The sequence below is a fragment of the Tenrec ecaudatus genome, chromosome 1, assembly GCF_050624435.1.
Source record: "Tenrec ecaudatus isolate mTenEca1 chromosome 1, mTenEca1.hap1, whole genome shotgun sequence".
Classification (NCBI taxonomy): Eukaryota; Metazoa; Chordata; class Mammalia; order Afrosoricida; family Tenrecidae; genus Tenrec; species Tenrec ecaudatus.
In genome coordinates, this window is record NC_134530.1 from 40,057,148 (window position 1) to 40,084,877 (window position 27,730).

General features: G+C 53.1%; 1 protein-coding gene and 1 pseudogene across 1 annotated transcript; both read left to right on the forward strand.

The window, feature by feature from the left end:
- Positions 1-7,273: 7,273 nt before the first annotated feature.
- LOC142433392 (immunoglobulin-binding protein 1 pseudogene) lies at positions 7,274-8,478 on the forward strand (annotated as a pseudogene).
- Positions 8,479-12,789: 4,311 nt separating this feature from the next.
- Positions 12,790-27,720, forward strand: NECAP2 (NECAP endocytosis associated 2). Its single transcript, XM_075551070.1, has 8 exons — positions 12,790-12,941; positions 14,882-14,982; positions 18,519-18,623; positions 18,700-18,781; positions 19,606-19,714; positions 23,953-24,115; positions 25,899-25,977; positions 26,663-27,720. The coding sequence occupies exons 1-8, from the start codon at positions 12,850-12,852 to the stop codon at positions 26,709-26,711; spliced, it is 780 nt and encodes a 259-aa protein (XP_075407185.1). The 5' UTR covers positions 12,790-12,849; the 3' UTR covers positions 26,712-27,720.
- Positions 27,721-27,730: the final 10 nt, after the last annotated feature.

Here is a 27,730-nt window from a genome sequence, read left to right on the forward strand (position 1 = left end):
TTACATAGTGAACTGTGATCCTTAAAGTTGGCAGTTCAAAACCACCAGCCACTTTGCAGGAGAAAGTCGGGGCTTTATACCTTGTTAACACTTAGTCTCAGAAACTCACAGGGGCAATTCTACCCTGTCCTCTAGGGTCCCTATGGGTCAGCATCCACCTATGGCAGTGAGTGGTGTATGAAGATATGTAAGTGTAAAAGCATTGCTGCAAAATCACAGAAGCTTTTATCAAAAGTAGCAAGTGTGAAGCCATTGTTTCTTGATACGTCTTCCATGTAGATCGATACACTTCTGAAGGTGACGTCTCCACTTCTCTAACCCTTTCTGGAAAACTCTGTTCTCTTCAATCACATCAAAATGACAGTTTGGGCAATCTCGAGGGACTCAAACCATGTTCCTTTTCAATGTCATTGGAGTGTGGGGGTAAAAAGAAGCCCGAATTATAAGAGTTGCACGAGCCCCCAATAAAATGATTTTTTAAATGAAAAATGAAAAGCCTGAACTAGACCAGAGCATGTACACGGGTACAGATAAGAGGTGGAAACACAGGGAATCCAGACAGATAAACCCCTCAGGACCAATAATGAGAGTAGCGATACCAGAAGGGGGAGGGGGAGGGGGGAGAAAGGAGGAACTGATCACAATGTCTACATATAACCCCCTCCCTGGGAGATGGACAACAGAAAAGTGGGTGAAGGAAGACAGGTCACTGTAAGACATGACAAAATAAAAATAATTTATACACTATCAAGGGTTCATGAGGGAGAGAGGGTGGAGGAGGGAGGGGAAAAATGAGCTGATACCAAGGTCTCAAGTAGAAAGAAAATGTTTTGAGAATGATGATGGCAACATATGTACAAATGTGCTTGATACAGTGGATGGATGGATGGATTGTGATAAGAGCTGTACGAGCCCCCAATGAAATGAGTTTTAAAAAAATTTTTTAAAAGCAAGCCTGAAGGGCAAGATCGGGGCTGCAGGATGGCACCACGTATCCCACTGGACTCTCACGGGACAGCCTTTGCACCCCTGGGAGACGGGCAGAGGCGTTGTCAGGATGGAAAAGAACTCCTCCGCCCGACTTCCCTGGCCTTTTCCCCACCCATGCTGTTTTCAATATCCTTAAAAGGGCTTCCCAACAACCCTCTGTGAACATCGACTGGCAAATCTGTCAATATTGCCTTCTTTGCAAGGCCCCCGAACCTTCTGAGCTGATTCCTCCACCTTGCAGTTTATGGACCCAGCAGATCCCCTCAGCAGTCACTGTGTTGTCGGACCCTGCTCTCTGGACCACAACTGGCCAATGCAAGATTCATCCCTGGTTAAAATGCGTTCTAACACATGTGACCTTGCTGAAAAGATGGACGGCAAGACCCCCTCTCTCTGCTAGCTGATATTCCTGCACCGCGTTTGGTATCTACTACATCCAAAGCATGCGGGGGCCAAGGGGCCCTTGCAACCTTGAACATGCTGTGGAGCCACATCCCGGCTTTGTGCCAATGGCATTCGTGGGCATTCTGTGGTGTCTCACTCCGGGCTCTGCGCTTCACCTCGGTTTCTTCCTGCATTGGGTGGATAGTCTCCCTGCTCCTCACTCAGCCCAACCAAACCAGAGCCACTGCCTGCGTGGATCCTGACCCACAGCAACGCTAAGTAGACTCTCCGGGGCTGTGAATCTTTCTGGGAGCAGATAGCCTCATCTTTCTCCCGTGGAGGGACTGATGGGTTTGAACCACCAACGTTGCAGTTGAGCCCAGGCGAATAGTTAATACAAATACTGATGTATTGTGATTCGTGCTATGGAAGAAAAGTACAGAGTGCTACAGTCCGAGAGCCTGGGCGTTGTCTCCGATCCCTAACCCAAAGCACTGATGGGCCCCTTTGCCTTCTTCCCACTCCTTCCAAATTCCATGCTGCAGAATCTGTTCGACTCATAGCACCCCTCCAGGACCGTGGAGAAGCGCTCCTTAGGGTTTCAGGATGGCCATCTTTGTGGGAGCAGACGGCTTTATTTTCTGCCCGAGAGTGGCTGGTGGGCTGCGACCACGGGCTTTGTGGCTGGCAGCCCCGTGTTGAACCTCCTACACCACAACACCCCACGTTTCAACAACAACAAACAAACTCACTCACTTCGACGGAGACCAACCCTGTGGGAGAAAGTAGAATTGCCCGTGCGTTTCCGAGGCTGTAACTGTGCACGGGAGTAGAAGGCCTGTCTTTCCCCCATGGAGCAGCTGGTGGTTTTGAACTGCGGACCCGGTGGTTTGCAGCCCACGCTTAGCCACTTGCGTGCCAAACACAACCAAAGTTCCCAGTTTGAAACCGGACAGAAATAGATGAGCAGTCTCGGCCTTCCTTACAACGCCTGATCTCTGGAAAGACGATGGTCTTGTGTGGGCAGCGTCCCGTCCGCACGTTGCCGAGCTTCAATGACATGAAAAGCTGTGACACTAACAGCGCTGAGAGAACTTGTTTGCGGTCTTCCGCTGATGGCAGAGACATGCTTCAATCAGTTTTATTGAAATAAACCTGTGCGTGGGATGACTGGAAACCTCGCAGCAATACATTGTGCTTTTGAGCATTCGAGACTTCGCATCGTTACCGAAGCAGATGGCCTCGTCGCTCTTCCACAGAGTGCCCGGTTGGTTTGAACTGCTGGCCTTGCCGTTATCAGCTCAATGTGTAACCCGTCACACCGCCAGGGCTCCTAGTCATGGGAGGAGCATCGTGTTTCATGCTTATGTCTTTGTGGTTCAATAGCTCGTTTTGTTTCGTTCTGCTATCAGACCAGTGGACAAAAAATTTCCTGAGCAGCTACTAAGTGCCAGCCACAGTACCAGGCATGAGAAATTCAAGGCTGAACAAGACACACAGAGACGCCATTCAATGGGACGCATGGCAGGGTCTGTGGTCTAGTGGGAGAGCCCTGACAACTAGTTAATGCGAACACTAATTTAGCCTGATCCGTGCTGTGGAATAAAGGGAGAGTACTGGGAAAGCCTGGGGGCTCTCTCCTCTCTGCAGGAGAGTGACAGTGATGGGGGACTTCCCTGGGCACCCCCTGAAAGTCCCCTCAGCTCACCCTGGTCCTGTCTCAGGCCTCAGCTTCTGGCTCCTGAGCTCCAGAAGCCACGTCTCTGCTGCTGCTGTGTGTTCAGGTCCCTCCTCTGGGCCTCCTGGCGCTGCTGACTGCCATGTCCCATCGTCCATTCCGGCAGCATCTGGAAACACGGCCTGGGACAGAGGTGCCTGTGAGCTGGCTTAAGGGCTGGCCTGGGAGGCATTCTGAAGGGGTCCCTACCACCGCGGCTCTGGGCATTCTCCGGGTCTCAGCATAGGGAGATCCGGCCCCTAACTAGGAAGGTGTTGGAGAGAGGTGAGGAGGAGGACAGAGGCTGGGGTGCAGGGTCTGGCCCAGCCTTGAACCTGCCAGTCAGCTCCCGAGTCGAGGAGGTGGTCCTGAGAGCAGGAGGAGAGAGCGTCTGGGGCACGTCAAGCCCCTGCAGGGTCGCAGCTGCGGAGCACAGGCTCCAGGATGGGTTCCCGCTTCCACTGCGACCTATCGTTCTCCAGGTGCGTCACCCGGAGCTAACTGCAGGTCTCACCTGAGTCTGCAGGCCCCAGGTGACCTGGCTGACAGCACTCAGGGCCTGTGCGAGGCGCCTTCCAGGAATGAAAGGCTAGTCCTCGCCAGACACAGAGGAGACCCAAAGGGTACGGTGGCATGCCCAAGGCCATACAGCAGAGAAGGTGGCAGAACTGGAAGCCCGCACTGTGTTTACTGAGTAAATGAATGGGTGGGTGAAGAACGCCCTGCATATTTGCCAGGGCATCCTCCCCAAACACGTGCCCCCTGGGTCCTCAGTGAGAAGCCATGACCTATGCCAGGCTTCCCTATAACAGGGAGAGGGCACTTAACCCAGGAGACAGTGGGCTGTTTATGGACACGGTTCGGGCCCTGGGGAACCTGGGTTGGAAGAAAGATTGCTTCGTTTCATGCTACTTGGCACTTTGGGAAGATACACATTGGATGGCAAGGAGATCGAGGGCCATGTTGGAAGCTTGCGGTGGAGGCAGAGCCTCGGAGAGGGGTGGATGGAAGCCTGGAGCCTGCGCAGTAGAATAGAGGTTAAGGTCCTGGGTAGAGGCCATGATGGAGAGACAAGTGAGAACGCAGGTAAGTTATGTCTGGAATGGTCTCACATCTTGTGTGGTTTCACCGGTATCTCTTTTAGTCACAGAATGTGGGAAACCGAGAACCAGGGAGAGAGCGAATGCGGGCAAATACTGCTCACAATGAAGAGTCTGGGAGGCAGACTTCCCGTTCGTGAAGATGAATCCCAGTCACATGTTCCTGACTGAAAGGTATCCCCACAACGTCCCCCCGTAACTATGCTGATTTTAAGGCGCTGCTTGCAAGGACATGTCAACCGATTGAAGGTTGTCTGCCATCAAGACACGCACCCTGAGGACAGCCTTCTGACAGGATCGTAGATGGATCCCCAGAAAAGAGCTCAGAGACACTAAAGGTCAAGCCAGCTCAGACGACCAAGGCTAAGCCGCCATCTTAACTCTAGAACCCGCCCGCCTTGTTACGTGTGTACCTTCCTGTCGTGTGTATGCCCCCTACCTGCTACGTATGTGCTTACCGGGGCTTGCTAAGCCAAGAGTTTATAAGCGTGTCGGAGAATACATTAATGCTCTCTCACGCTCGCTCAATCCTGCCGTCAGAAGAGGTGAGCTCTTACATGTCTTGTCTGATGTTTCCTTAATTTACCCTTCAATTACACAACCGCGCCTTTGGACCCATTCATTTGGGAAGGCGGATCCCCCCTCCCACAGAAGCCAGCATTCTCCTTGCGGGAACTTTCTCTTCTCCACTTAATCACTGAGGGCTGGCTGGCTGAGCATCAGTCCTGACTCCGGTGTACCAGGATATCTAGACCCCACCCCCACGACTGGCTCAAGGGTGAGCACGTGATCACAATCTAGATCGATGACCGTGATGCCAGGGACCTGATTCGACTATAGCAGAGAGGCTCTCTTCTTCTGCAGTTGCAGAGACAGAGGATGTAAGGCAGGAAGATGGGACCAGGGGTATCCTTGCCATCTTGTAGGGGGAACCTACTTGACAATGCAGCCAACAAGGAGCAAGGAAGAGCCAAGCAATATTCATTTAGTACCTTGATCCAGCCAGACCTGAAGTCTACCACTGGGTTTATCAGCTGTTTATTTTCACTCCTGCTTTATCCAGCTCGAATTGGGTTTTGTAGAGGAAAGGGTCTTACATAAAGCAAGGTGGGAGGTGATGCAGATGGGGGAGGCAAATGGTGCCAGCCAGTGGGGAAGGAAGGGATCAGAATATGAGGTGTGGGCCCCTACCTGGCTGACGCCTGATATGGTGGGTTCAACCCCAGTCCTCTTGCTGGTGGTCCTCAGGCTAGAACTTGGCCAAGCGTCTGCAGTGTTGACCCAATCCTCTGTGTATGCCTGGACATTGCTGCCATCCATTGTGCCCAACTCAATGAAGGTCCAATAGACTGGGCATCAGCCACTGTGCTACTGAAGGAGGGCTTCAGTCAAGGTTCCACGGGTGCCATTACTGACCACTGCGGTGGCAGCTCTTGCCAGGTCTGCAACAGAAAGGGCATCACTCGGGGAAGGGACTGGGTCCAGGACAGGCCCAAGAGGGGCATGCAGCAAAACCAAAGTGCAAACTACCTGCAAGTCAAACACACACACACACACACACACCAAACTCGCTCCACTGACCCAATTCCAACTCATAGCGACCCTGTAGGACAGAGTAGTGCTGTCCCTGTGCATGTCCGAGATGGTTAACCTTTGCACGAGCAAAAGCCTCATCTCTCTCCCTGTGACTGGTGGCTTCAAACTGCTGCCCTTGCAACTAGCAGCCCAACTCATCACCCACTGCACCACGCACTTTCCCAGCATTCTCTCAGCAGTTCTGAGCAAAGGAGGCCAGAGGTCTAGCACCTCATAGGTCACAGAACAGGATTCGAACCATGGCTGGCTGGGTCTCTAAAGGTTGTTCTTTGAAATAGCCATCCCACAAAGAGAGAGAGAGAGAGAGAGAGAGAGAGAGAGAGAGAAATGCAGATGTGTTTGGAAAGTTCTGGAAACAAAATTAAGCAGACTTATCTCCTGTAGGAATTTTCAGAGCCTTTAAACTCTTGAGCAGAAAGCCTCATCTTTCTCCCCAGGTCAAGGAGCAACTGGTGGACTTGTGGTTATCGTCCCGACTTGGAACCCACGATGCCACCAGGGCTCCTGAGCGGAGAGAGGAGTGATGGAACTGGAGAGTCGCAGGCAAACAGTCCAACGGACCCACAGACGTCAGCTCTCACAACCCTGACCCCGAAGAACTACAGGGTGCCTGGTTCCCACGCCCAGCTGCTTAGAAAAGGGTCACCTGAGAGGGGCTGGGTAGAGGGGGAGACAAATGTGGAGCAAAACGAAATTTCTGAGAGAGACTAGATGTCTCTGCCAGATGGAGACAGGGGGGGACCATGAAACTATGGCCCTTAGTCTGGGACGGACTCACCCCTGTGCTGGAATAATCGACCATTGAAGACCAAAAGAACAGGTCACTGGGTGAGGAACGGAACTTGCTGTGGATGAGCGGAAACCCGTGTGGATGTAGCGCTGAAAGTGTGCTCTGCAAACCTTTCCCTAGTTCCCAATAAATAGACAGGGAGGGGCCGTGCCTGGAGGAGGCCATCCTGCTTGGAAAAACTGGAGCGCCACAGGGAATGAAGCCCCTCGGGGAGATAGATGCCTTCACGGGGTGGCTGCACAGGTGGGCTCACCCCTAGCCCCACCTGTGAACCCATTCTTTCCTGCGTTGTAGGGAGTCGTCACGAGTAGGAGCTGACTGGACAGCCCCTACCAACCGTCTTCGTTATGCGACACCAGCCTTTTATGCACACCCACGAGAGAGCAGTCATGGGTAAACCACGCACGCCAGCACGTTCACGAGAGGAAGCTGTGGCTGACTTGGCCCATTGCCACCGTCTCTGGTCCCGACGTCTGCCGCGACCATTCACCTCGCACAAGCTGTCACCAAGTCGTCGAGACCACTTGCGAACGGGGAAAGCGTGAAGCCTAAAGATTTGAACTCATCTGACACAGTTACTGCTTCCCCAGTCCTAATCGAGTGGGTGTGGTCTTACCTTTGTGCCTCGCCAGGACTACCTGGCAGGTAAGGAACTGAGCACTTCTGTACTTGTTTAAAACGTGGAATCCCGACAAGATGGCAGCTGCCGAAGACGAATTACTGCTGCCAAGGCTCCCTGAGCTCTTCGAAACCAGTAAGCAGTTTCTGGATGAAGTGGAAATAGCGACGGAACCTACTGGTTCCCGGATAGTCCAGGATAAGGTGCTTAAGGGACTCGACCTCCTTGAGAAGGCTGCCGAAATGCTCTCTCAGCTCGACTTGTTCAGCCGAAATGAAGACTTAGAAGAGATCGCTTCCACTGACCTGAAGTACCTGTTGGTGCCAGCATTTCAAGGAGCCCTCGCCATGAAACAAGTCAACCCCAGCAAGCGCCTAGATCATTTGCAATGGGCTCACGAACACTTTCTAACCTACTTAACCCACTGCCATCACTATCATGTTGCGGAGTTTGAGCTGCCCAAACCCAAGAACAACTTGGCTGAAAATAATACTGCTAGTTCCTCCATGGCCTATCCTAACCTCGTTGCTATGGCATCTCAAAGACAGGCGAAAATAGAGAGATACAAGCAGAAGAAGGAAATAGAGCACAGATTAGCTGCACTGAAGCCTGCTGTGGAAAGTGGTCAAGCTGATGATGAGCATGTTCGTGAATATTACCTCCTTCATCTTCGGATGTGGATTGGGATCGGCTTGGAAGAGATTGAGAGCATTGACCAAGAGATAAAGATTCTGAGAGAAAAAGACAACTCAAAAGAGGCATCAACTTCTCACTCATCTCGTCAGGACAGACCACCATTGAAACCCTTCATTCTCACTCGGGACAGGGCCCAAGCCAAGGTATTTGGAGCTGGTTATCCAAGCCTGGCAACTATGACAGCGAATGACTGGCATGATCAGCATCGGAAATCTGGAGCATTCCCAGATCAGGGAATAGCCAAGACAAAATCAGAGTTCAGAAACGCAGCTCAGCAAGAGGAAGATCAGGAACAACAGGAGGAGGAAGATCAGGAACAAACTTTGCGTGGAGCCCGGGTTGGGATGACTGGAAGGATACCCATCCTAGGGGCTATGGCAACAGACAGAACATGGGTTAATTGTCGCAAGACAAGATGGATCGGGAGGAGCTTACATCTTCATCTCCAAGGAAAGCTATTCCGTTTTCTCCCTGGGCTCCTGCTTCAGCTGTCGACAACAAAAGCAAAGACAATTCATCTTGCTTTGTGTCCATCAAAGTGTCGAATGATTAAGTGTGTATTTGTACCTTAGAGATAAGCCAATAATCTTGTTTCAGCATTATCATTCTCATCATGGGGTATTACGATTAAGTGGGAAGAAATGAGCTCTGGGAAATGGCTCTGTATAATCAATGGCTGTATGAATTCTGTGTAAAAAAAAATAAAGGCCCTTCTATCACACGAGCCTCTGCAAAATTAAAAAACAAAACAAAACGTGGAATCCCACAGGGCAGCGTGCCCAAGCCCATGTACAATGTCAGGCCTTGGGGACACACGGGATTTTCCAATGGTTGTTACATAATTTACCAGCAGCATATTCCCCTAAGAGGTGCTGAGCCAAAGACCTCCTGCCTCCTTTCCCAGATCCTTCCAACAGAGCTCCATCCCCAGAGACAAATAAGACCTGGGCTCCCAGGTGAGCTCCCACCCCAGGAATAGTGCTGGCCTCCCCAAAGACCTCCCACTCTTACTCTGCATGGAAAAATTCGTCCCTCTCCCTTCCCCTGGCGGTCCTCTGCTTTCCCTATTTCTCTGCCATTCCGACTCCTTAAGCTTGCAATGTGAGTGGGTGGACGTGCCCTAAGGGCAGATGGGCCAACGGGGGACATCTACCAGAACCCTCGAACACACCGGCCATTGTCCACTGTCTCCACTTTAGAAGCTCAGCTTCCACCTCGGAATTCTTAGCCTTCCACATTCCACAAGCGGAAGGACCGCAGTTCCAGAGGGGCTCCAGCAGCTGCATGTGGAGCTGCGGAACCGAGCCCCAGGAGTCCCAACCTGAGAGGAAGCGCATGGCCTCCATAGCGGTTGTGTCCTCCTTTCAGAGCCCTGGGGGGCTTCCCCTGTACTAACCGATGTATGAAGATCAAACTCACTTACCATCCAATTAATTCCCTCCTGGAGAGTATGCCGGCTGGAGGCTGATAGTGTTTTCACAGACCAGAGTGTTCATTATCACAGCCAAGTGGAGGACATGGTTGGCACCCTGAAAGAAGCACCATGCGCCTTAGTGACCAGCTTGTCACCCTGGCCATCCCAACCCCAGCCCCAGGCTTTCCGGCTCCATTCACTCATTCCGTCTCACCCAAATGGAACCTTACAGTCTTTTGTGCCCGGCTTCTTTCTCGCTGCACAATATTTACAAAGTCCACCCATTTGTAGCATGTCCTGGATTTGGTTCCTCTTCGTGACTTAACAATTTTCCATTATGTGGTTAGATTCCCTTTTGTTTACTCACCTGTCCATGCACAGATCCTGGGGTGGTTTCCACCTTTGGTTATTGTGAACATTCTGCTGTGAACATCCGTGTACAGTGTTTGTGTGGTTTGTGTGGATATATATTCTCATTTCTATGAGCCTATTCCACTCCTGGGCAGGAATGGAATTATTCGGTCAAATGGCAACTCCCTGGACCAGGTACAACGCCAAACTTCTTCAAAACGACGGGACCATTTTCCATGGCCACGAGCAGGGAAGGAGGGTTCCCATTTCTTCACACCTTCACCTACACTTGTTACTTCGCTGTTTGATTTTAGCCGTCCTCGTGGGTGTGAGGTGGTCTCGTGATTTGGACTTGCAGTTCCTTGATGGCTAATGACATTGAACTTCCTTTCAGGTTGAATTTCCGGGCCATTTATATTTCTTCTTCTGAGAAATGGCTATGAAAATCATTTGCCCATTTAAAAGTTGGCATATTTTTATAACTGAGTTGTAAACATTCTTTATATATTTTGGATACAAGGGTTATCAGATATGACTTGTAAAATGTTCTCTCATTCTGTGGATTGCTCTTTGTTTTTAACTTTCTTTTCAGTAAAAAATATGCACAACAAACAAACACCAATTCAACAGCTTCTAGATGCACAATTCTACATGTGACCTTGATTACATTCTTCGAGTTGTGCTACCTTTCTCAATTTTCTTTTCTGAATGATTTCATTGCCAACATAAAGCCATTGCTCCCTAAGCTTCTCATCTAACCTTTCAAGTTGCTGTTACAAATCTGATCACATATAAGTAAGGTTGAAATTGTTAAGGATTTCATTTTACTTGGATCCATAACCAATACTCATGGAAGCAAAAGGCAAGAAATCAAAATATGTACTGAATTTGCTGCAAAAAAACAACAACATACAAAAAACGCTTTTGAAGTGTTAAGGGGCAAAAATGTCACTTTAAGGTTCCTCGATACAGGTCACAATATTTTCAATCACTTCATATGCATTTTGCACAGTGCATCAGGAAGACTGTAGAAGAATCGGTGCACTTGAGCATGAGTGTTGGTAAAGAGTTTTAAATGTACCCTGAGCTTCCAGAAGAACAATCTTTCCTGGAAGAAGTACAGCCAGAATGTTCCTTAGAAGTGCGTTTGGAGAGACTTGGTCTCACGTACTTCGGACATGTTATCAAGAGAAGCCCCCGTCCTTGGAGAAGGAGAGAGAGAGTCCATGAAAAAGAGGCCGACTCTTGATGAGATGAACCGACCCGGGCTGCAGCAGTGGACTCACACACCACAGAGTTGTGAGGGTGACACCGGCCCGTGCAGTCGTTCATTCTCTTGGGCCCCTGGGTCTGCAGGACCAAGAGGAGGACACCTCACCGCATCAACAACTGACTCGATTACAGGAAAGGCATTTTGGAGTTCTGGATCCCTGGTAGCACAGTAGGTTACACATTGGACTGCTAACCACACGGTCAGCAGTTCAGACCTACCAGTCGCTCTGGGGGAGAAAAGTGCAGGCTTTCTGCTCCTGGAAAGATTTACAGCCATGGTAACCAACAGGGCCAATTCTACTCTGCCAACAGCGTTCTTATGAGTCAGAGTTGGGTCAATAACAGTGAGTTTTTGGTTTGAAGTCACTTCTCCGATTCCTCTTTGTTATGGGGGATCAAGGGCAGGAGCCCAGGCAAAAGAAGAGGTTCGCTCAGAGGCTGTTAAAAAGTCCCATGATGACCAGTGTGAGAGTGGCGATACTGGGAGAATGGGGTGGACAGGGGGAACTGGTCGCAGGGATCTACATGTGACCTCCTCCCTGGGGGATGGACAACAGAAAAGTGGGTGAAGGGCGACGTCGGACAGTGTAAGATATGACAAAGTAATAATTTATAAATTATCAAGGGTTCATGAGGGAGTGGGGAGTGGGGAGGGAGGGGAAAACGAGGAGCTGATGCCAGGGGCTTAAGTGGAGAGCAAATGTTTTGAGAATGATGAGGGCAATGAATGTACAAATGTGCTTGACATAATGGATTATGTGTGGATTGTGATAAGAATTGTATGAGCCCCCAATAAAATGATTTTTAAAAATAAAATAAAAAGTCCCGTGATAATGGTCTTACACAGAATGAAGAGAAAGCGAGGAGAGAGGCAGCGTGTGAGAGAGTTTGAGAGTATTCAGTGAATCAGCGATTTGAGGCCTCCTTTGACCCTGGTGGTGTAGTGGTCACCCTTGGGGCTGCCAACCGCATGGTGGGCAAGTGGGCCGAAAGCCTGGGCTTCTACCCCTGTGAACAGGTACAGTCTTGGGCACCCACCAAGGGGTGCTGTGACTAGGCGAGTTTGGTTTGGGTTGGTGTAACCGAAAAGATGGCAGTGTGAACTCACAAGCAGCTCTCTGGGAGAAAGGTGGCAAATCTGCCTTTGGAGAGATTATAACCTTGGTAAACACTGAGGGACAGTTCTATTCTGCCCGACAGGGTCACTGCGACTCGGCATCGGTTGGATAGCAATGGCTTTGGGTGGTGTGGATTAGTGGCCATTCATTGTCCGCTCTCCACAGAGGAATGAATGAGACTGTCAGAGAGAGCGTATTTTAAGACTGACTAGGATCGGACATTGCGCTTTCTAGAGCAGTCTTTTAAAAATCTAAATTAAGACTGGAATTCTTTTAAAATTATGTACGTATGATGCTAAATTGTAACTCCTTACTGAGCCTTGAGGGAGCATCTAGGGCACTGGGCATATCCATGGGTTACTATTGGAGACGCATGCAGGGCATCATGGAGGGTGGTGGAAGGACGAGGCAGGGACACCCCACTTAGCTTGGTGGCTCAGGTAAGAGAATTCTCTAGGGGAAGCCCCGCTCCAGCTGTATAGATTCAGAAGGAAAGACATCCAGGCTGCAGAGGACAGTGTTGTAGTCTGAGATGCTTGGATCTTGGGGAGAGAATTCCAGCTTTGAATGGCAACCAACTCGGCCCCAGGTGTTAAGGCAGGACGAGGATCCACCAACCGGTGTGGATTTTGGTTAAAGCCGCTATTTGTCGTGAATCAGAACCACCGGCAGAGGGCGCGCGAGCGGGGTGGCGCCAGGTGCGTGAGCGGTCGCTCTAGCTAGAGCCGGGTCATAGAGTCCGGCCGCTTCTGCCCCCGCGGCGGGCAAGAAGCCGGAAGTCCGGCGGGCTCCGGGCGTCGAGATGGAGGAGCGCGGCTATGAGTCGGTTCTGTGTGTCAAGCCGGAGGTCCACGTCTACCGCATCCCACCGCGAGCCACCAACCGGGGCTACAGGTGACCGCCTGCCGCCGGACGGGCTGGCCCGTCTACAGCCCTTCCCGGCCGCCCGACACGCCCACCGCGGGAGCCGCGGAGGGTCCCGGCCAGTTGGAGGGTGGAGCGGGGAGAGAAGGTCGCGATTCTTCGAGCTAGCGCCAGGGCAGGGAGGGATACCAAGCCCCTCGGCCCTCTCAGTCCGTCGCACCCCTCTTCTACCCCCCGCCCCGAAACGACGCCGAAGATGTGAAAACTCTTTCTACTGCTTGGCGACTTGGCGGCGGGGGTGGGGGTGGGGGTGATGCCACAGACCGTCGTCTTTATGAGCTAAGCGTTGGCCTTGACGGGACCTTTGACTAAAAGGGGAAGGGATCCTATCTGGGAACTCCCCGGGCGGCAGTAAGCAGCTGACCGAGCCCCCGGGACTCCCCCATGCCCAGCTGTCTGCGCGCGAAGCTGATCCCCGATCGCTAGCGATCGGAGGTGGAGAGAGCAGAGAAATGCTCACTGGCGACCAGTAAACAGTACGGGGACCTCGAGAAGGGAAGGCAGGAAACTGCCGGAGAGGGAGGGAAATGGGCAGGGAAGGAGACTTCCTTTAGGGTCTGGACGCTTGTGTCCTGCCTGCGTTTTCTTAGCCTGTGTAGGGATGGGTCGCCTGTCAAAAGGCCCTGGGCATACTGCAGGGAGAAGCGCACCTGATAGGGACAACCTGACTGTTCTGTGCTGATGGCTTGAGGGATGGGCTACCAGTTGTTTGTCCAAGAGAGGATGGGCCTGCACCGTAAGAAGGGGGTGCCCCATTCCTGACAGAGCCACCACCGCCGTGACATAACTTCCATAGTTGGACAATGGTGATAAAAACACCCAAGACAGTCTTTTGGTACCCCTGGGAGATCTGGGATGTCATCAGAATAGAGATGGACTCCCAAAGCTGGGTGGTCTGGGCCTCATCCCCCTTGGGGTCTTCAGTAGGCTGGGTTGGGATCCTCTTGGTCCCAGAGGGTGAGGTGGTCAAGCAGGCTCAGGGCTGACCGGTGTGGCATAGAGGAAACTGCCGGCCTCTGCGTTTCATCCCGGCTTTGCCTGTTGCCCAAGAGAGGGGAACTGAAACCCTGTTTGCTGAGCTGTGAGTCCAGAGCCTGCATTTACGTCTCTCAAAACGACCCTTGTCTGCAGTCAGGCTGTCTTAGGAGAGCTCTTGAGAGCCTGCGCATGCCTGGGAATTTCCGAGAAAAGCGGCAGCAAACACCCCAGCTTCTTCCTCTTTGGAGCTTTAAAAGCCCCGGCTGCTCCACGTCTGCCGTTTCCCCGCGAGAGTGTGCCTCGTGAGCACCATTCACTTTTCCTAGGTGTGCTGGTTAGCCGCCTCTGTTCTTGCTTGCTCCCCTCGGTGCTAGCCCTTCGAGAGGGTCTTGTAGCTCCAGGTTGGGTTGCTCAGCCCATCCCTGCCTCCCACTGTCTCCACAGAAACAGCCCCAGTAGCTGCCTCCCGGCCAGTATGGAACTGGAAGGAGAGTTTTACCCTCCTGAGCTATTCTTGGGCTGCTGCCAGCTCAGGGTGGCTGTTAACATTTTTACAAGGCTGAGTACGATCTCCAAAGTTAAGATGATAAGAAACTCAGATGTCACTGCCCAAAGTTTGCTTTTGTTTTTTTCCCATTGAGTTTGAAATACAGCCATGCTCCAATAGAAAATACTTGACTTAAACACTCAAATCACCCACATGCCCTCCTACTCTCTGGGAGTGCTCTCTCTCTCAGCACAGGGGCAGGCATGAGTAGCAGCGACAGAAACCATAGGACCCAAAACATTCCCTCTCCAGCCCTCTCCAGAGCAAAATTTGACAACCCCCAACCTAGAACTAGAAGCCCACTTGGCCTTTCCATGTTCGTCTCTGGCGTCGGAGGAAGGGAGCAGGAGCCCTGCCAGCGCCTCAGTGGTTTTTGTCCCCGTAGGGCCGCCGAGTGGCAGCTGGAGCAGCCGTCATGGAGTGGCCGGCTACGGATCACTGCACAAGGGCAGGTGGCCTACATCAAGCTGGAGGACAGGACCTCAGGTAAGGGCAGGGGAGGTCTGTGGGGCTGGGGTGCACATCCCTGCTCTGCCAAGGGCCAAGCAGCTGGAGCCTGGCCAGGCCACTTGAGTCACGGGAACCTGGTTTGGAAGCCATAGACCCTGGCGCCCTTGGTTTAGAACCCTCTGTCCCCCCCGTGTAAAAGGTGGTATTCTCTGACCAGGAATGCTGGTTCCTTTTTGGACGCCTTAGGAAAATGCTAGGGGAGCCCTGCAGACCTTGCCCAGGGGGGGTGGAAGGGGAAGCTGCTCAGCCCTCTCCTCCCTAGAATGCCAACTCCCCAGTGGTGGTCCCACTGCCTGCAGGAGCTGGAGACCCTCCCTGTTGGTCTCCATGAGGACGAGCCTGTCTGGGTTTGGGTCAGCTTGCAGTTGTCCACTTTAGGGACATCTCATCAGAAGTCGTGTGTCACCGGTGCCCCTGGGTGAGCTGTGCGGAAGGGCCAGGCGCTGCCTGCTTGGTCTAGCCTCGCACGGGGCGTAGTTTTATTCTGGAGAGCCCTTCCTTTGCGAGGCAGAAGGGGCCATGCTCCCAACAGTCTATGCCACAGGCCAGGTCAGCCACAGCTTTCTCGCACGCAAGCACTGAGGTTCTTGCTTTCACTCGTGGTGTCTCTTGTGGGCTTCGATAAAAGCCAGCTCAGGGACAGAAGGTTGGCTGGGAGAATTGACAGGATGTCCCATGTGATGTCACAAAGGAATGTGGCAGCCCTTCCTGGCCTCTCGGCGCCCTAGGGACACTGACTGTCACAGGACCACATAGTACAGTGGTTCTCAACCTGTGGGTCGTGATCCGTTTGGGGGTTGAGAACCACTCAACCCCCTTTCACAGAGGTTGCCCAATTCATAACAATAGCAAAATGACAGTGGTGAAGTAGCAGCGAGAATAATTTGTGATTGAGGGCCACCGCTACATGAGGAACTGCATGAAAGGGTCGTGGCACGAGGAAGGTGGCGCACCGCTGCCCTAGTGTTTCTTCCGCAGGACCCACTTTCATCTGCCCTCAGCCCACAGTCACGCTCACTGGACCATGTTGCATGCTCACTTTCCAAGATAATGGGTGTAATCAGCTGGGGCCAGCCTTTTTCAGCCTCCGCCCACGCTAGTGACATTCGGTCCGAGAGTCTGTGATGGGCCTGCCCTGTGCATTAGCAGATGTTTAGCACTATCCCTGATCTACTCACTAGATGCAAGGGGCCATCCCCCAAGTTGTGGCAACCAAATTGTTTCCAGCTGTTGCTGCCAAGGGAGGCGGTAGGGGCGGATAAAGCCGTCCTGGTGAGAACCGTTGGCAGCCCAAGGTGCCCAGGCCCCTGGACCCCAAACAGGGCTGAGACATTCATCAAAAGCTTCGGGCTCCAGCCCTCAGTTTCGGCTTTGATTCGGTTCTGCTCTGGTTGCAGTCACTGCTGAACCACAGGACCCGTAGAAAGCATGGGGTTAAACCCTGGCAGCGGCAGTGAAGGCCAGCTCATGGGGAAACGGTGATAGCAGATGCAGATGCGGCAGCGGCGCATTGTAGAGCCAGTCGGCCTCCCTGCTGCTGCCAGGGTGAAGTCAGGCCGCTGCAGGCTCTCCATGGGCAGGAACACTTCCTCCTCTCACAGCACCTAGCGCCCTGCCTCCCAGCCCAGGTAGGGGTGATTTACCTAAGCCAGGACCAGCCTAGGAGCCCTGGTGGTATAGTGGTTACAAGTTGAGCTGCTAACCACCAGGTCAGCTGTTCGAAACCACTAGCCGCTCAGTAGGAGACAGACAAGGCTTTCTACTCCTGTGAAGAGTTACAGCCTGGGAAACCCTCAGGAGCAGTTCTCCCCTGCCCCTATAAGGTAGGGTCCCTGTGAGGTGGAGTCAGCTCAATGGTATCAGTTTTAAATGAAACAAAGACCCTAAGAACTTGTCTGCAGCGATCTGTTGGGTGCAGACGGAGATGGAATAAACTCCTTCATCTGTGATTAGCACCCTGGCAGCAGTACAGTTTGACCTACCCCCATGTGGATGGGTGGTCTGCATTGAATTGTGTTCCTCCAAAGTGTGTCGGCGGGTATGACAGCCTTTGGGGATAGATTGTGCTTGTGTGATGTGCATGAGGCAGGCAGGATGAGGTACCTGGAGGTGGCCTCTTTTGAGGTGGGAAAGATTCAACTAGCAAACTAGCAAGCAGAGAGGGGAAGAGAGAAGCTGAGCTCTGAGAAGATCACCCAGGAGCAGAAGCTCAAGAGAGACGGGACTGCCTTCCAGCAGAGCCGACACCCTCCGTTCAGACTTCCAGGCTATGAGAAAACACGCTGTGTTTGCTCCAGCCGTGCACTGTTGGTATTTCTGCCCCAGCAGCACCAGGGAACTGCGGCTGTGAGCTTGTGTTGTTAGGATTGTTAGTGGCGAGTGCTCAGCAGAATACACCCCGAGAGTTCCTACATGGGGGGACTTGGGGCAGGTTCCAGCCACTGCCTCAGGGTGGTCGCCACGTCCCTGTGCACCATGCTAGAGAAGTTAGGCTCAAATTTCTGGGCCCAACAAAGATAGACAATTTCAATCCAACGGATTGAAAATGGCTTTGATTTATTTATAAATGAGAAGAATGGAGGGTGGGGTACTGATTTAGAAATCCTACCGCTGGTGATAAAATAAGAGGCAAAGGGATGGAATCACACTGCCCCCTCCCTTCCACCCCATCCCGTGACCAAAGGCCAGTGTGAAAGAGGACAACATGGCGAAGTCAGTCAGTCGTACTGGGGCATAATTCATTGTATCCCATTGGTTGCTTTTCCGAGATATTTTTATAGCCCTTGATAAAAAATACTTTTAAATAACTAAGTGTCTTAGTTCTGTGGCCTTGATTACATTCTGCGAGCTGTGCAGCCGTGGGTGCCCCCCCTTTCCAAGTCGTCTGCCTCCCGTCAACCCGCTGCCAGCTAAGCTGCCCGCCTGCTCTTTAGCGTTTCTGATGCCAGAGCTTTGGATTCGAGGAGAAACGGAAATGTGGGTTCATTCACATGTAACCCAATGTGAAGGAACCTTGTTATACAGTGGCTAAATATTAGGCTGTTGATGGAAAGGTGGCCAGTCCAAACCCACTAGCCACCCCCGGAAGATGTGGTTGGCTGTTCCTGTAAAGATTTACAGGCTTGAGAGCCCTATGGAGGCAGTTTGGAATCTACGGCTGTAGGTTTGTTTGTTTTTTAATGTCAAAGTATTTGAAATAAATGAAACAAAAGCTTTACAACTGCACAGTAATGGGAGTAATGACTCCCTGAGAATACAGGAAGGGGTGGGGTGGGGGAGTGTGACTGATAGCAACGATGACTGTATAACCCCACTGGAGGGAAACGAACATCAGCATTTCAGGTGAATGGATACATGGGATGGTGCGCGCTACAGCAGAAGCAATAATAATGATCTATATTAAGGGTTCTTCCTGGAGCAAGACTGGATTCGATTGGCTTCCTAGAGTGAGGCTCAGTCGTGGGGTGGCGGTGCTAGGCCGGCGGAGGGGCTGACGGGCCGTGTGCTTTCAGGGGAGCTGTTTGCGCAGGCCCCCGTGGATCAGTTTCCCGGCACAGCTGTGGAGAGTGTGACGGACTCCAGCAGATACTTCGTCATCCGCATCGAAGATGGGAATGGTAGGTGTGGGGCTCGCAGCTCCCTCTGCCCACCTCGGCCCAGGGAATGTGGGCTTGATCATGTGTTGTCCCCCAGGGCGACGGGCCTTTATTGGAGTTGGCTTCGGGGACCGAGGCGATGCCTTTGACTTCAATGTTGCCTTACAGGACCATTTCAAGTGAGTGGTCCCCGGCGGCACCTGCTCGTGCGATCTCTCCCTTCCCCGGAGGCAGTGACTTCCCAGGTCCAGATCCTGGGTGGTGGTGTGTGATTTATCTACTCGCAGACAGGCCACCTTCTCTTCCAGGCAGGTCCCTCTCTCACTCAGCCAGTCCCCAAGGCCCTCTTACTATGCTGGCACCATGAAGCGTGAAGGTGTCCTCACTTCTGCCCTCAGCAGCCAGAGCCCGGCCCTGGCCCCTGTCACCCTCCCGGCCTGCTCTCTGTGAAATAGGATGTGGTAGGATTCCCAGGCCACCCGACAGTCACCCTGGTAGTGCTTTTAGTGTGCCTCCCTTGTTGGGGTGCCCCGCCATCACACAGGCACCTGACTGCCCTGGCGGCAGCTGGGTGATGGCTTTAGGAAGGGACAAAGGGGAGACCTTTATGATAGGCTCCATCTCTGAGCACCTGTCTAGGCTCCCCAGCTTCCTTCTGAGCCTTTGGGGTGGGATAGAGACCTTGTCTTAGTTCTTAAGCCAGGTGTTGGGCAGGCCCAGGCGGTGTGCTTGGACCCTCTGCAGGAATGGTCTCCTTGAACTATCATTGCGATTCTTAAGGCAGAATTGTCATCATTTTGGTGATATGGAGGCTGAGGTGCATGTAACTGTTAGAGCCAGGATTTGAATCCAGGCCTAACCTCTGACCTGTACTCCTACCCCCCCTCCCGCCTCAAGGGACAGAGGAGGGAAAGTGCGCCAGCCTGGACTAGTGGCAGGTGGTGAGTGGGTGCAGCAGACCTCGTCTTCCCTCTTCACCTTCCTTCTCTGGTTCTCTCCCCAGGTGGGTGAAGCAGCAGTGTGAATTTGCCAAACAAGCCCAGAACCCAGACCAAGGCCCCAAATTAGACCTGGGCTTCAAGGAGGGCCAAACCATCAAGCTGAACATTGCGGTGAGTCTGTCCCTGGCTTAGCCTTGTTGGCCATAGTCACATGATTGCATGGGCACTCTGGTCACCAAACCAGCCTGGCTGATTCCATCGCTCCTTACTCAGGAATGATCAAGTCAGGACCTGCCTTGTACCTGGTCCACTCTGGTGAGGTGAGCATGTGAGGCTTGGGTGCTTTTTTGGAGCTCGGAGGCGAGGAAGGGTGGGATTACAACCTGGCAGGAGCTGTTCTGTGAACACGGGCGTACAGCCCACAGTTGGGGAAACCAAGGACGGCCTCCTGGGAGAGGGGACCTGTAAACAAGGAGCAGCATGTGCAGAGCCTCGGGGTTGAGAAGGGGCGCCCGTCCCTTGCCCCCTGGCTGCTAATGTTGGTCAGTGGGAGTCAGGATGCTGTTCACTCTCAGCTGGACCTTGGCCTTGGACTGTGGGCAAGGAGCTGTCCTGGTGGGTGCTGGTGAAGGGCCAGTGCGTCCTTGATCAGGGGACATCATGGGCAGAGCAGCTTCTGCGGATAGGGTCTCGCGGACTCCTTCTGTCCCGTTTTTGAGCTGCCCTGTCCTGTGCATGGCTTTCCCTTCTCCGCACCTGGCATGCTGCCCCGGTTCCTCTGAGGTCAAGCGAAGGGTGAGCTCACCTTGGTCACCAAGACAGACTGCAAGGGCTGGGCTGGGGTACCTGATTTGAGGGAGGCAAGGATCCGGTGGCTTTGTTTTTTGAAGAAACTAACCCTAAAATCATGTTCCTCTTTATTTCCTGTCTCTTTCTCCTCTATTCTGCTTCGCGCTGCTGCTGATTTGGGACCTTTGCAGTTGGCCAGCTGGCCCTTAGGGACAATGTGGGTCAAACCCCGTGGACTGGTTGGGATGTGATGGTCGGTCTCACTGGAACAAACACTTACTGAGCGTCCTCTGCGGGCCAGGTAGTGTTCACAGACCCTTTTCTCATTTGAACGAAACCTGCTCCTCCCCCCATCGCCGAGGAGAGGCAGGTACAGAGCGTGAGCAATAATTGGGGTGGCTGGATTTACATGGAGAGCTTTGAGGTACCTGGTCTTCACTTGATGAAGCCCCTGCTTCCCTAAATATTGGGACCGTGTCCCCTTCCTCTCTGAACCTGGTTCTGGTATCCGACTCCAGCTTGGTTGGTTTGGGTTTTTTTTTAACCTTTTATTTGAAGTAGAATAAAATACATGCAAAATACCCAGATCACAAAGGCAGAAGTCAGGGGATTTTGAAAAAACAGAACTCACCCTTGTAACCTCCAGGGCAAGAAGCAGAGTGCTCGGAGCTGGCAGCCCCTCTCCGACTCTGCTTACCCCGAGAAAGCACCAGCCTGACTTTGAATACGCTGGGTGTTACCAGTGTTTAGTTTTACTTTTATTGGTTCGTGTATTTGTTTATTAAACTGTTGTGAGTTGGGTGAAGGTTTACAGAGTAGTGCATTCAGTGCCTCACACGATTGTTTCATTGACCCTCTGCTTTGACCCTCTGCCCGCTCCCTCCCTAGGTCCCTGGTCTGTTCCTCTGTCTTAGGCTCACCCTCCTGAGCCTGGTCCTTGGGTAAGCGCTGCCTTTTGACGATCCATCCACAGTGTACCATTCCCCTTAGATTAGAGACCTGTCTGTTGTTGGGCTGAACATTGAGCCCTTGGGGTGAGTTCATCTTCAGCCTGGAGGGTGACAGAGGTCCCTGGTCTCGGGGTTGGTCCCCCAGGGTCTGTCTGAGCAGTGAGCGGCTGCTGGTGGTGCACAGGAATGCTCTGATTCTGGTCTCGGGGTCGTGGAGCCTGGTGTTCCGGGGGGGCATCAGTCCCTTGGACGCTTCCCGTGTGTTATTTTTTTAATCGTTTTATTAGGGGCTCATACAACTCTTATCACAATCCATGCATACATCAACTGTGTCAAGCACATTTGTACATTCATTGCCCTCATCATTCTTAAAACATGTGCTCTCCACTTAAGCCCCCGGCATCAGGTCCTCATTTTTCCCCTCCCTCCCCGCTCCCCACCCCTCATGAACCCTTGATAATTTATAAATTATTATTTTGTCATATCTTGCCCTGTCCGACGTCTCCCTTCACCTACTTTTCTGTTGTCCATCCCCCAGGGAGGAGGTCACATGTAGATTCTTGTAATCGGTTCCAACATACCCTCCCTCCACCCTCCCAGTATCGCCACTCACACCACTGGTCCTGAAGGGATCATCCGCCCTGGATTCCCTGTGTTTCCAGTTCCTATCTGTACCAGTGTACATCCTCTGGTCTAGCCAGACTTGCAAGGGAGGATTCGGATCATGATAGTGGGAGCGGGGGAAGCATTTAGGCATTTAGGAACTAGAGGAAAGCTGTATGTTTCATCATTGCTACATCGCACCCTGACTGGCTGTCTCCTCTCCATCCCGTATGTCTCTGACCCCACAACTCTTTGCTCCAGACAGGGAGAGCACGATGGTTGGACCTTAGGTGACCTCAGTCGCTACTCACCAAAGGAGGATGTGGAATGTTGTCTTGGTGGACTCTCTTCTGTCACTTGGCTTTGGTGGTCCCCAAGACGATGGCCCTGCTCCCCCAGGCCTAGCAACTCATTTCCCTCAGGATTGTGTGGCTGTGGCTAAGAAGTATTCGTGTCTTTGCCCCCTGTGTGCCTGATCCGCCTGTTTCCGAGTTGGTTGATAGACTGCATACCCTCTTGTTTGGGGAGAAGTCGGTATTGCTCCTGGGTTCCAGCTCACACCTGCGCAGGCTTATTCCATACAAAACCCATGTAGACGACTCCACGTTCTACACGTGCAGACTCGCTCTCGGTCATGGACCCCACTGGTCTTCCTTAGTCTGCTTGGAGAGTCTTCTGAAAAGTCCAGTCAAACAGTGGCAGGTCTGCTGGGGTCACTTCAGCTCCAGGCAGAGGTCAGCTCAGAAGGTTATGGACACTGTTCTGGGGGGATCGGGCTTCCCTGTATGACAGATCGTGGGGGCTTAATAGGACGCTGGTTTAAGAAAACTGAGGGCTGCGTGGGTGAGGAACACGCCCGGAGAACTGTGGCAAGGAGCTGCTTCCGTCGTGGCGCTGTCCTTGCCGTCCCTTCTCCCAGGGTAGCAAGGGCTGCGCCCGGGGGAGCTTGTTTAGAAACCCCCTCCCTCTAGTCCACAGCCTGGTCTTGCCCTCTCAGACCACTTTCTGTCCCCAGAGCTCACAGAGCACATCAGGGGGCTGCAATCGGAGTCCCTCGAGAATGCCCAAACCGCCCTGTTGGTGTGGTGTGGGGTCCATGGAAGAGGACACAGTGCTTTGGGGAAAAGACCCCCTTCCGAAGTGGACCGGCCTGGCCGGTGAGAGCCGGGAGATGTGTCCCGGTGTGATAGTTGTTTCGTAGGGTCTCCCTGTGACGTGGGTCTGCAGCAACACTTGGCGGCTCCCCCTCATCAACGACTTTCCTCCTCCTGACATTCGGCCGGGTTGCTGTGTGTGGTTATCGGTATTCCCGGCCTTGCCATGCCCCGTGGGGAGAACACACCCAGTGTGTCTATCCACTTTACCGACAGTGGACCCTGGGGGATGGGGGACATTTGGGGCACTTACTTTTTTTCTTTATTAATCATTTTATTGAGGGGCTCTCACAAATCTCATGGCAATCCATCATTCAGTTGTATAAAGCACACTTGTACATAGGTTGCCATCAACATCTCCAAAACATTTTCATTCTACTTGAGCCCTTGGTATCAGCTCCTCTTTTTCCCCCTCCCTCCCCTGTCCCCCTTCGTGAACCCTGGATCAGTGATACATTTTTGTTGTGATTTCAGTGTCTGAACCTGTCCCTTGCCTGCCTTCATGGAGCGCTGCCTACCAGCAGTGCTGTGAGTGTGTGAGGCCATGGCCTTTGGTGCGCGTGTGTACGTGTGTCTGTGGTGGGGTCAGAGGTTGGCATTCCCCTTTGCTGTATTCTTCCAGGTGGTTTTCCGAGTCTGCATGCCCAGCAGCCATGTGTGTGTTCTGGTGCCCCCACCCTTCTCAGGCCTGAGGATCTTCATCGCAGCCACTCTGGAGGGCATGGGCTGGTGCTTCGTTTGATTTGCAGTCCCTCTGATGATGAGCAGAGTCAGACGCTGGCTCTTTAAAGCATCCGACAGCTTTCTAACGTGCGACGACGTGGAGGGGCTGTGGACATCTTAGGCAGAGTCATACTGGCCTCTCCGTGTGAGGACCCCAACAGAACGGAGTGGTTGGCCTTCCTCTCTTTAGAACATGAAGAAGAAGGATGGGGCCTCCGGCACACCCCGAGCCCGGCCTGCCAGCACCGGAGGCCTGAGCCTGCTTCCTCCTCCTCCCGGGGGCAAAGTCTCCACCCTCGTCCTGCCCTCCGGAGAGCAGCCGGCTGTTGGAGAGTCCCTGGCTCCCAGTTCAGGTCAGTGCATGGTGACTGTTGACCAGCTGCCCCTGAGTCGGTTCTGACAACTGGTGCTGACGTGTGTGTGTGTGTGTGTGTGTGTGTGTGTGTGTGTGTGTGTGTGTCCGTCCCCCGCGGAGAGTTATGCCCATAGCATTGACCAGGGCAGTGTTTGAAAGAGTAGATCACCAGGCCTTTGTTCCCAGGAGCCTCTGGGGGACTGGCCCTCCAGCCTTTCAGCTTATACCGCATGCATTGTCCCGCAGAGGGGGTCATAGGACACCTGCTGAGCTTGGGGAGGGAGGGCCAGGAATCTGCTTTCTCGCTGTGCTCCCTGCAGAGCTTGATGCCCCTGAAGTCTGGGTGCCAGCAGCCCCCGGTCGCAAGTATTTCTTTACACTAACGGCTTTCTTTCGCAGTGGTTGGAAATAGGCACGGGCATACCCCAGCTTGAGTTTCCACCGGTACGTTCCGTGACCTCGATTATGTTTCTTCGAGTTGTACCGCCACGTTCACCTGCCCTTTCCGCGCTGCCCTCCCCGCTGCTGAGCTTGTGACGCTGGGGATCCTGCACCAAGTCCCTGTCCTCCAGGCTCAGAGTCCCCAGGCAAAATGGGTTCAGATGACAAGTCGGGAATAGCTGACATTTGTTGAACACTTCTGCCTGCTCCAGAGCCTTAGAGGCATAGTGGTTACCTGTTGGGCTGCTAACTGCCAAGGTCGGCAGTTCAAATTCTGGTAGAGAGTTGTAATCTGAGACCCTCCCAGGGGTATTTCTACCCTACCCTAGAGGGTCTTGATGAATCGACCTGATGGCCCTGTGTTTGCTTAGTTTTGTTGTGGTTTTCTGCATGTTCCCAAACTGCCCCTGTTCACATCTTGGGGACCTTTGGGAAATCGGCAGTGATGCCGCAGGCATAGGGTTCTTGGGATCAAAGAACTGACGCAGGCGCAGCCCTCAGACCAGTGTCCAGAGCACTGTCAGCCACCAAACGTTAGCATCCTTGTTGTCACTCTGACCTGCTCGAAGCTCCACTTAGGTTTCCGCATCTAACCCTCCATCTAGACCTCTGAAGTTGCCCTGGTCTTGTACCCACCTCACCCCATTTTAGAGATGAGGAAACAGAGTGAAGGGGCCTGTGTGAGGTCACACGCCTCACCCCCTCTTTCCCAGGGCCGGTGGTGAGGCACAAATGAGACAGTCGGTGTCAACCACATGGTGAACTGTAGAATCCAGTCTGTCGAGAGCCTGCTTTGACCTGGCCTCCCAGCCCAGGGTCAGAGCAGCAGCAAACTGGGGAGACAGAGAGCCAGGCATGGAGTGTTCAGAAGTGAGACTTGGCAGCCCACTGTCCACTGCTTGGTCACTCCTGAGAGGCCCTTCCCAGCCCCTGCGCTGGCTGGCTGGCACTCAGCAAGCACTGCTTGTTGGGACATCAGCCCAGGGCTGCACATGAAGATGACCTGTGGATTGGGTGAGCATTCTCCATCCAAGAAGCCAGGAATGAGGAACAGGTTTTTGACTGATTTTTAACATAAACAGTTGACGACAGGTCTGAGCGGTGTGAGCATGTAACTCACCTCACTGCCACGCCTCCCTCCTGCAGCTGTGTGTGGCGCTTGGCCTTTTCCCCAGAAGTCTCTGGGACTGGTGAGAAGCAGGGGAACCGTGCAGCTCATTGGTGCGCTCTCGTCCCAACATACGTCTCACCTGGCCTCATGGCCTGATTTGGGCCCCGGGCACAACCGCTGAGAAAGAGGTCTCTGACTCGTCTTCCTTCCCACCCCTCACCATCAATAGGAGGAGGTGCCACCGTGTCCTGGCCGCAGTCCACGGCTGCCACCGCTGATGTCTGGGGCGACTTTACCAAGTCCACAGGGTGAGGAGGATCGAGTTCCCCTGGTGGGGCGGGTCAAGCTGCTTCTCCCCCATCTGGCTGGTTGGCCCTTTCAGGGTAGCCAGAGAACTGGGCCCCAGGGCGGCCTGCGGCTGCGCTCCCTGCAAATCCTCCCAGTCCTTTGAACCCCCCCCCCCCCAGCTGTGTGTGGCTGCTTGTCCTCAGTACATCCCTCTCCCTGAGCCCCAGAATACCGGCCTGAGAGCTGAGAAGGCCTGCCTGGCCACCTGCGTGGGCCCCGCTCCCCGCCCCCGTATAGAAGCTCCGCTAGTTCTCTGGCCCTTCCTGGCGCCATAAAATATCAAGCCTTCCTTTGAAGTCAAGGTGAAGAGATGCCCCTCACAGATGCTCTGGGCCAGGGGCCAGCAGACATTTCCCATCAAGGACCCGATAGCAAATCTCTAGGCTTAGGGGCCCATACAGTGTCTGTTGCAAGCAGTTAGCATGTTGTAACATGAAAATTGCCACAGCCAAGTAAGTGAATGTATGGGCGTGCGTGTACCAATAAAACTTTATTTGCAAAAACTGGCAGAGGGCCCAATTTGTCCTGTGGACCATGACTTGCTGACCCCTACTCTAGAACATTCTGAGCGAAAAGATAACTTTTATCTGTTTTGCATCTTCAAGCCTTTGACACCCCCACGCCCCCCTGTCTTCCTTTTGGCAGGTCAGCGTCTGGCCAGACTCAGCCAGGCACCGGCTGGGTGCAGTTCTGAGCAGCGCGCCCGCCTCCCCCTGACAGCTTCAGGAAAGGAGGTGCCGCATCGGGACGGCAAAGCACTCCCTGCTGGAAGGTGGAGCCTGACTCTCCCCCAAGCCTGGCTCCTCTAACAGGCTGGCGCCTGGCACTCTGTCACCCCAGTGCTTGGGATCCCCCTGTGTGATGAGAACACCATACTGAGGAAACTGCTCCCGGAGCCCCTCCCCCCTCTGTGCTTTTGCCACGAGCGGCTGAGACTTGACCCCTCCGGTCAGCGACCGTATTAAACATAGGCCCCAAGAGCAGAGAAGGGCTCAAGTGTGCTGTCTGCATCCGGTGGCCGCGTCACTGAGTGGAGGGACGCCTCTGGGCCGTGGCCACTTAAGACGCCGCAGCTGGAGGGAAATCAGTACTAAGCAGCTTTTTATTCCATTGGTGATATTTGCTTGCTTTGCAAATATGCTGATCTGCACTAACTCCTTGACTTTGCACAGGGGCCCGGAGGCACTGCCCTTCAGCACAGGACTGCCCTGAGCTTCAGGAAGCAGCGGGCATCTCCACTATGGTGCCCGGCTTCCATTGCCTTCCAGGCTGGGTAGGCAGTACAAGGCCAAGATAGGCGCTGGAAGAGGGCTGGCACTGAGTGGGCAGAAGGTGGGCACTGTCTCGTGGAGGCGGTCAGCCTTCCTGACCACTGGGGGCTTACGGCCTCCAGGTTCCCTGGCCGACTTGGATTACTCCTTGGGAATTTCTGCAAGTGCCTTGTCTGCAAACTCCTTGCTTGCTTATCTCCTTCAGGGACTTGGTTGGCATGAACTGGAAGTCTGGGCTGTCCTGGATTCCCGGCTCATCAGAAATCATTTTATCTGAGCACACCTCTGAAATTCCTTGTATAGATGCATCTTCCTGCTCCACGGAAAGGTTTCTTTGTGAAGGGTCAAGACTGTGAACTACAACTGTTGGCCTTAAATGTGGGACCCTAATTTTCTAAGACGAAAATAAATATTTTTGCTTCTGTCAATATATGTGAAAGAC

Bases quoted from the DNA above. Each gene is read 5' to 3' on its own strand.
- NECAP2 (XM_075551070.1), top strand. From the start codon at position 12,850: ATGGAGGAGCGCGGCTATGAGTCGGTTCTGTGTGTCAAGCCGGAGGTC. The intron at 12,942-14,881 runs GTGACCGCCTGC...TTGTCCCCGTAG, and splicing joins GCCACCAACCGGGGCTACAG to GGCCGCCGAGTGGCAGCTGG. The intron at 24,116-25,898 runs GTCAGTGCATGG...CACCATCAATAG, and splicing joins GTCCCTGGCTCCCAGTTCAG to GAGGAGGTGCCACCGTGTCC.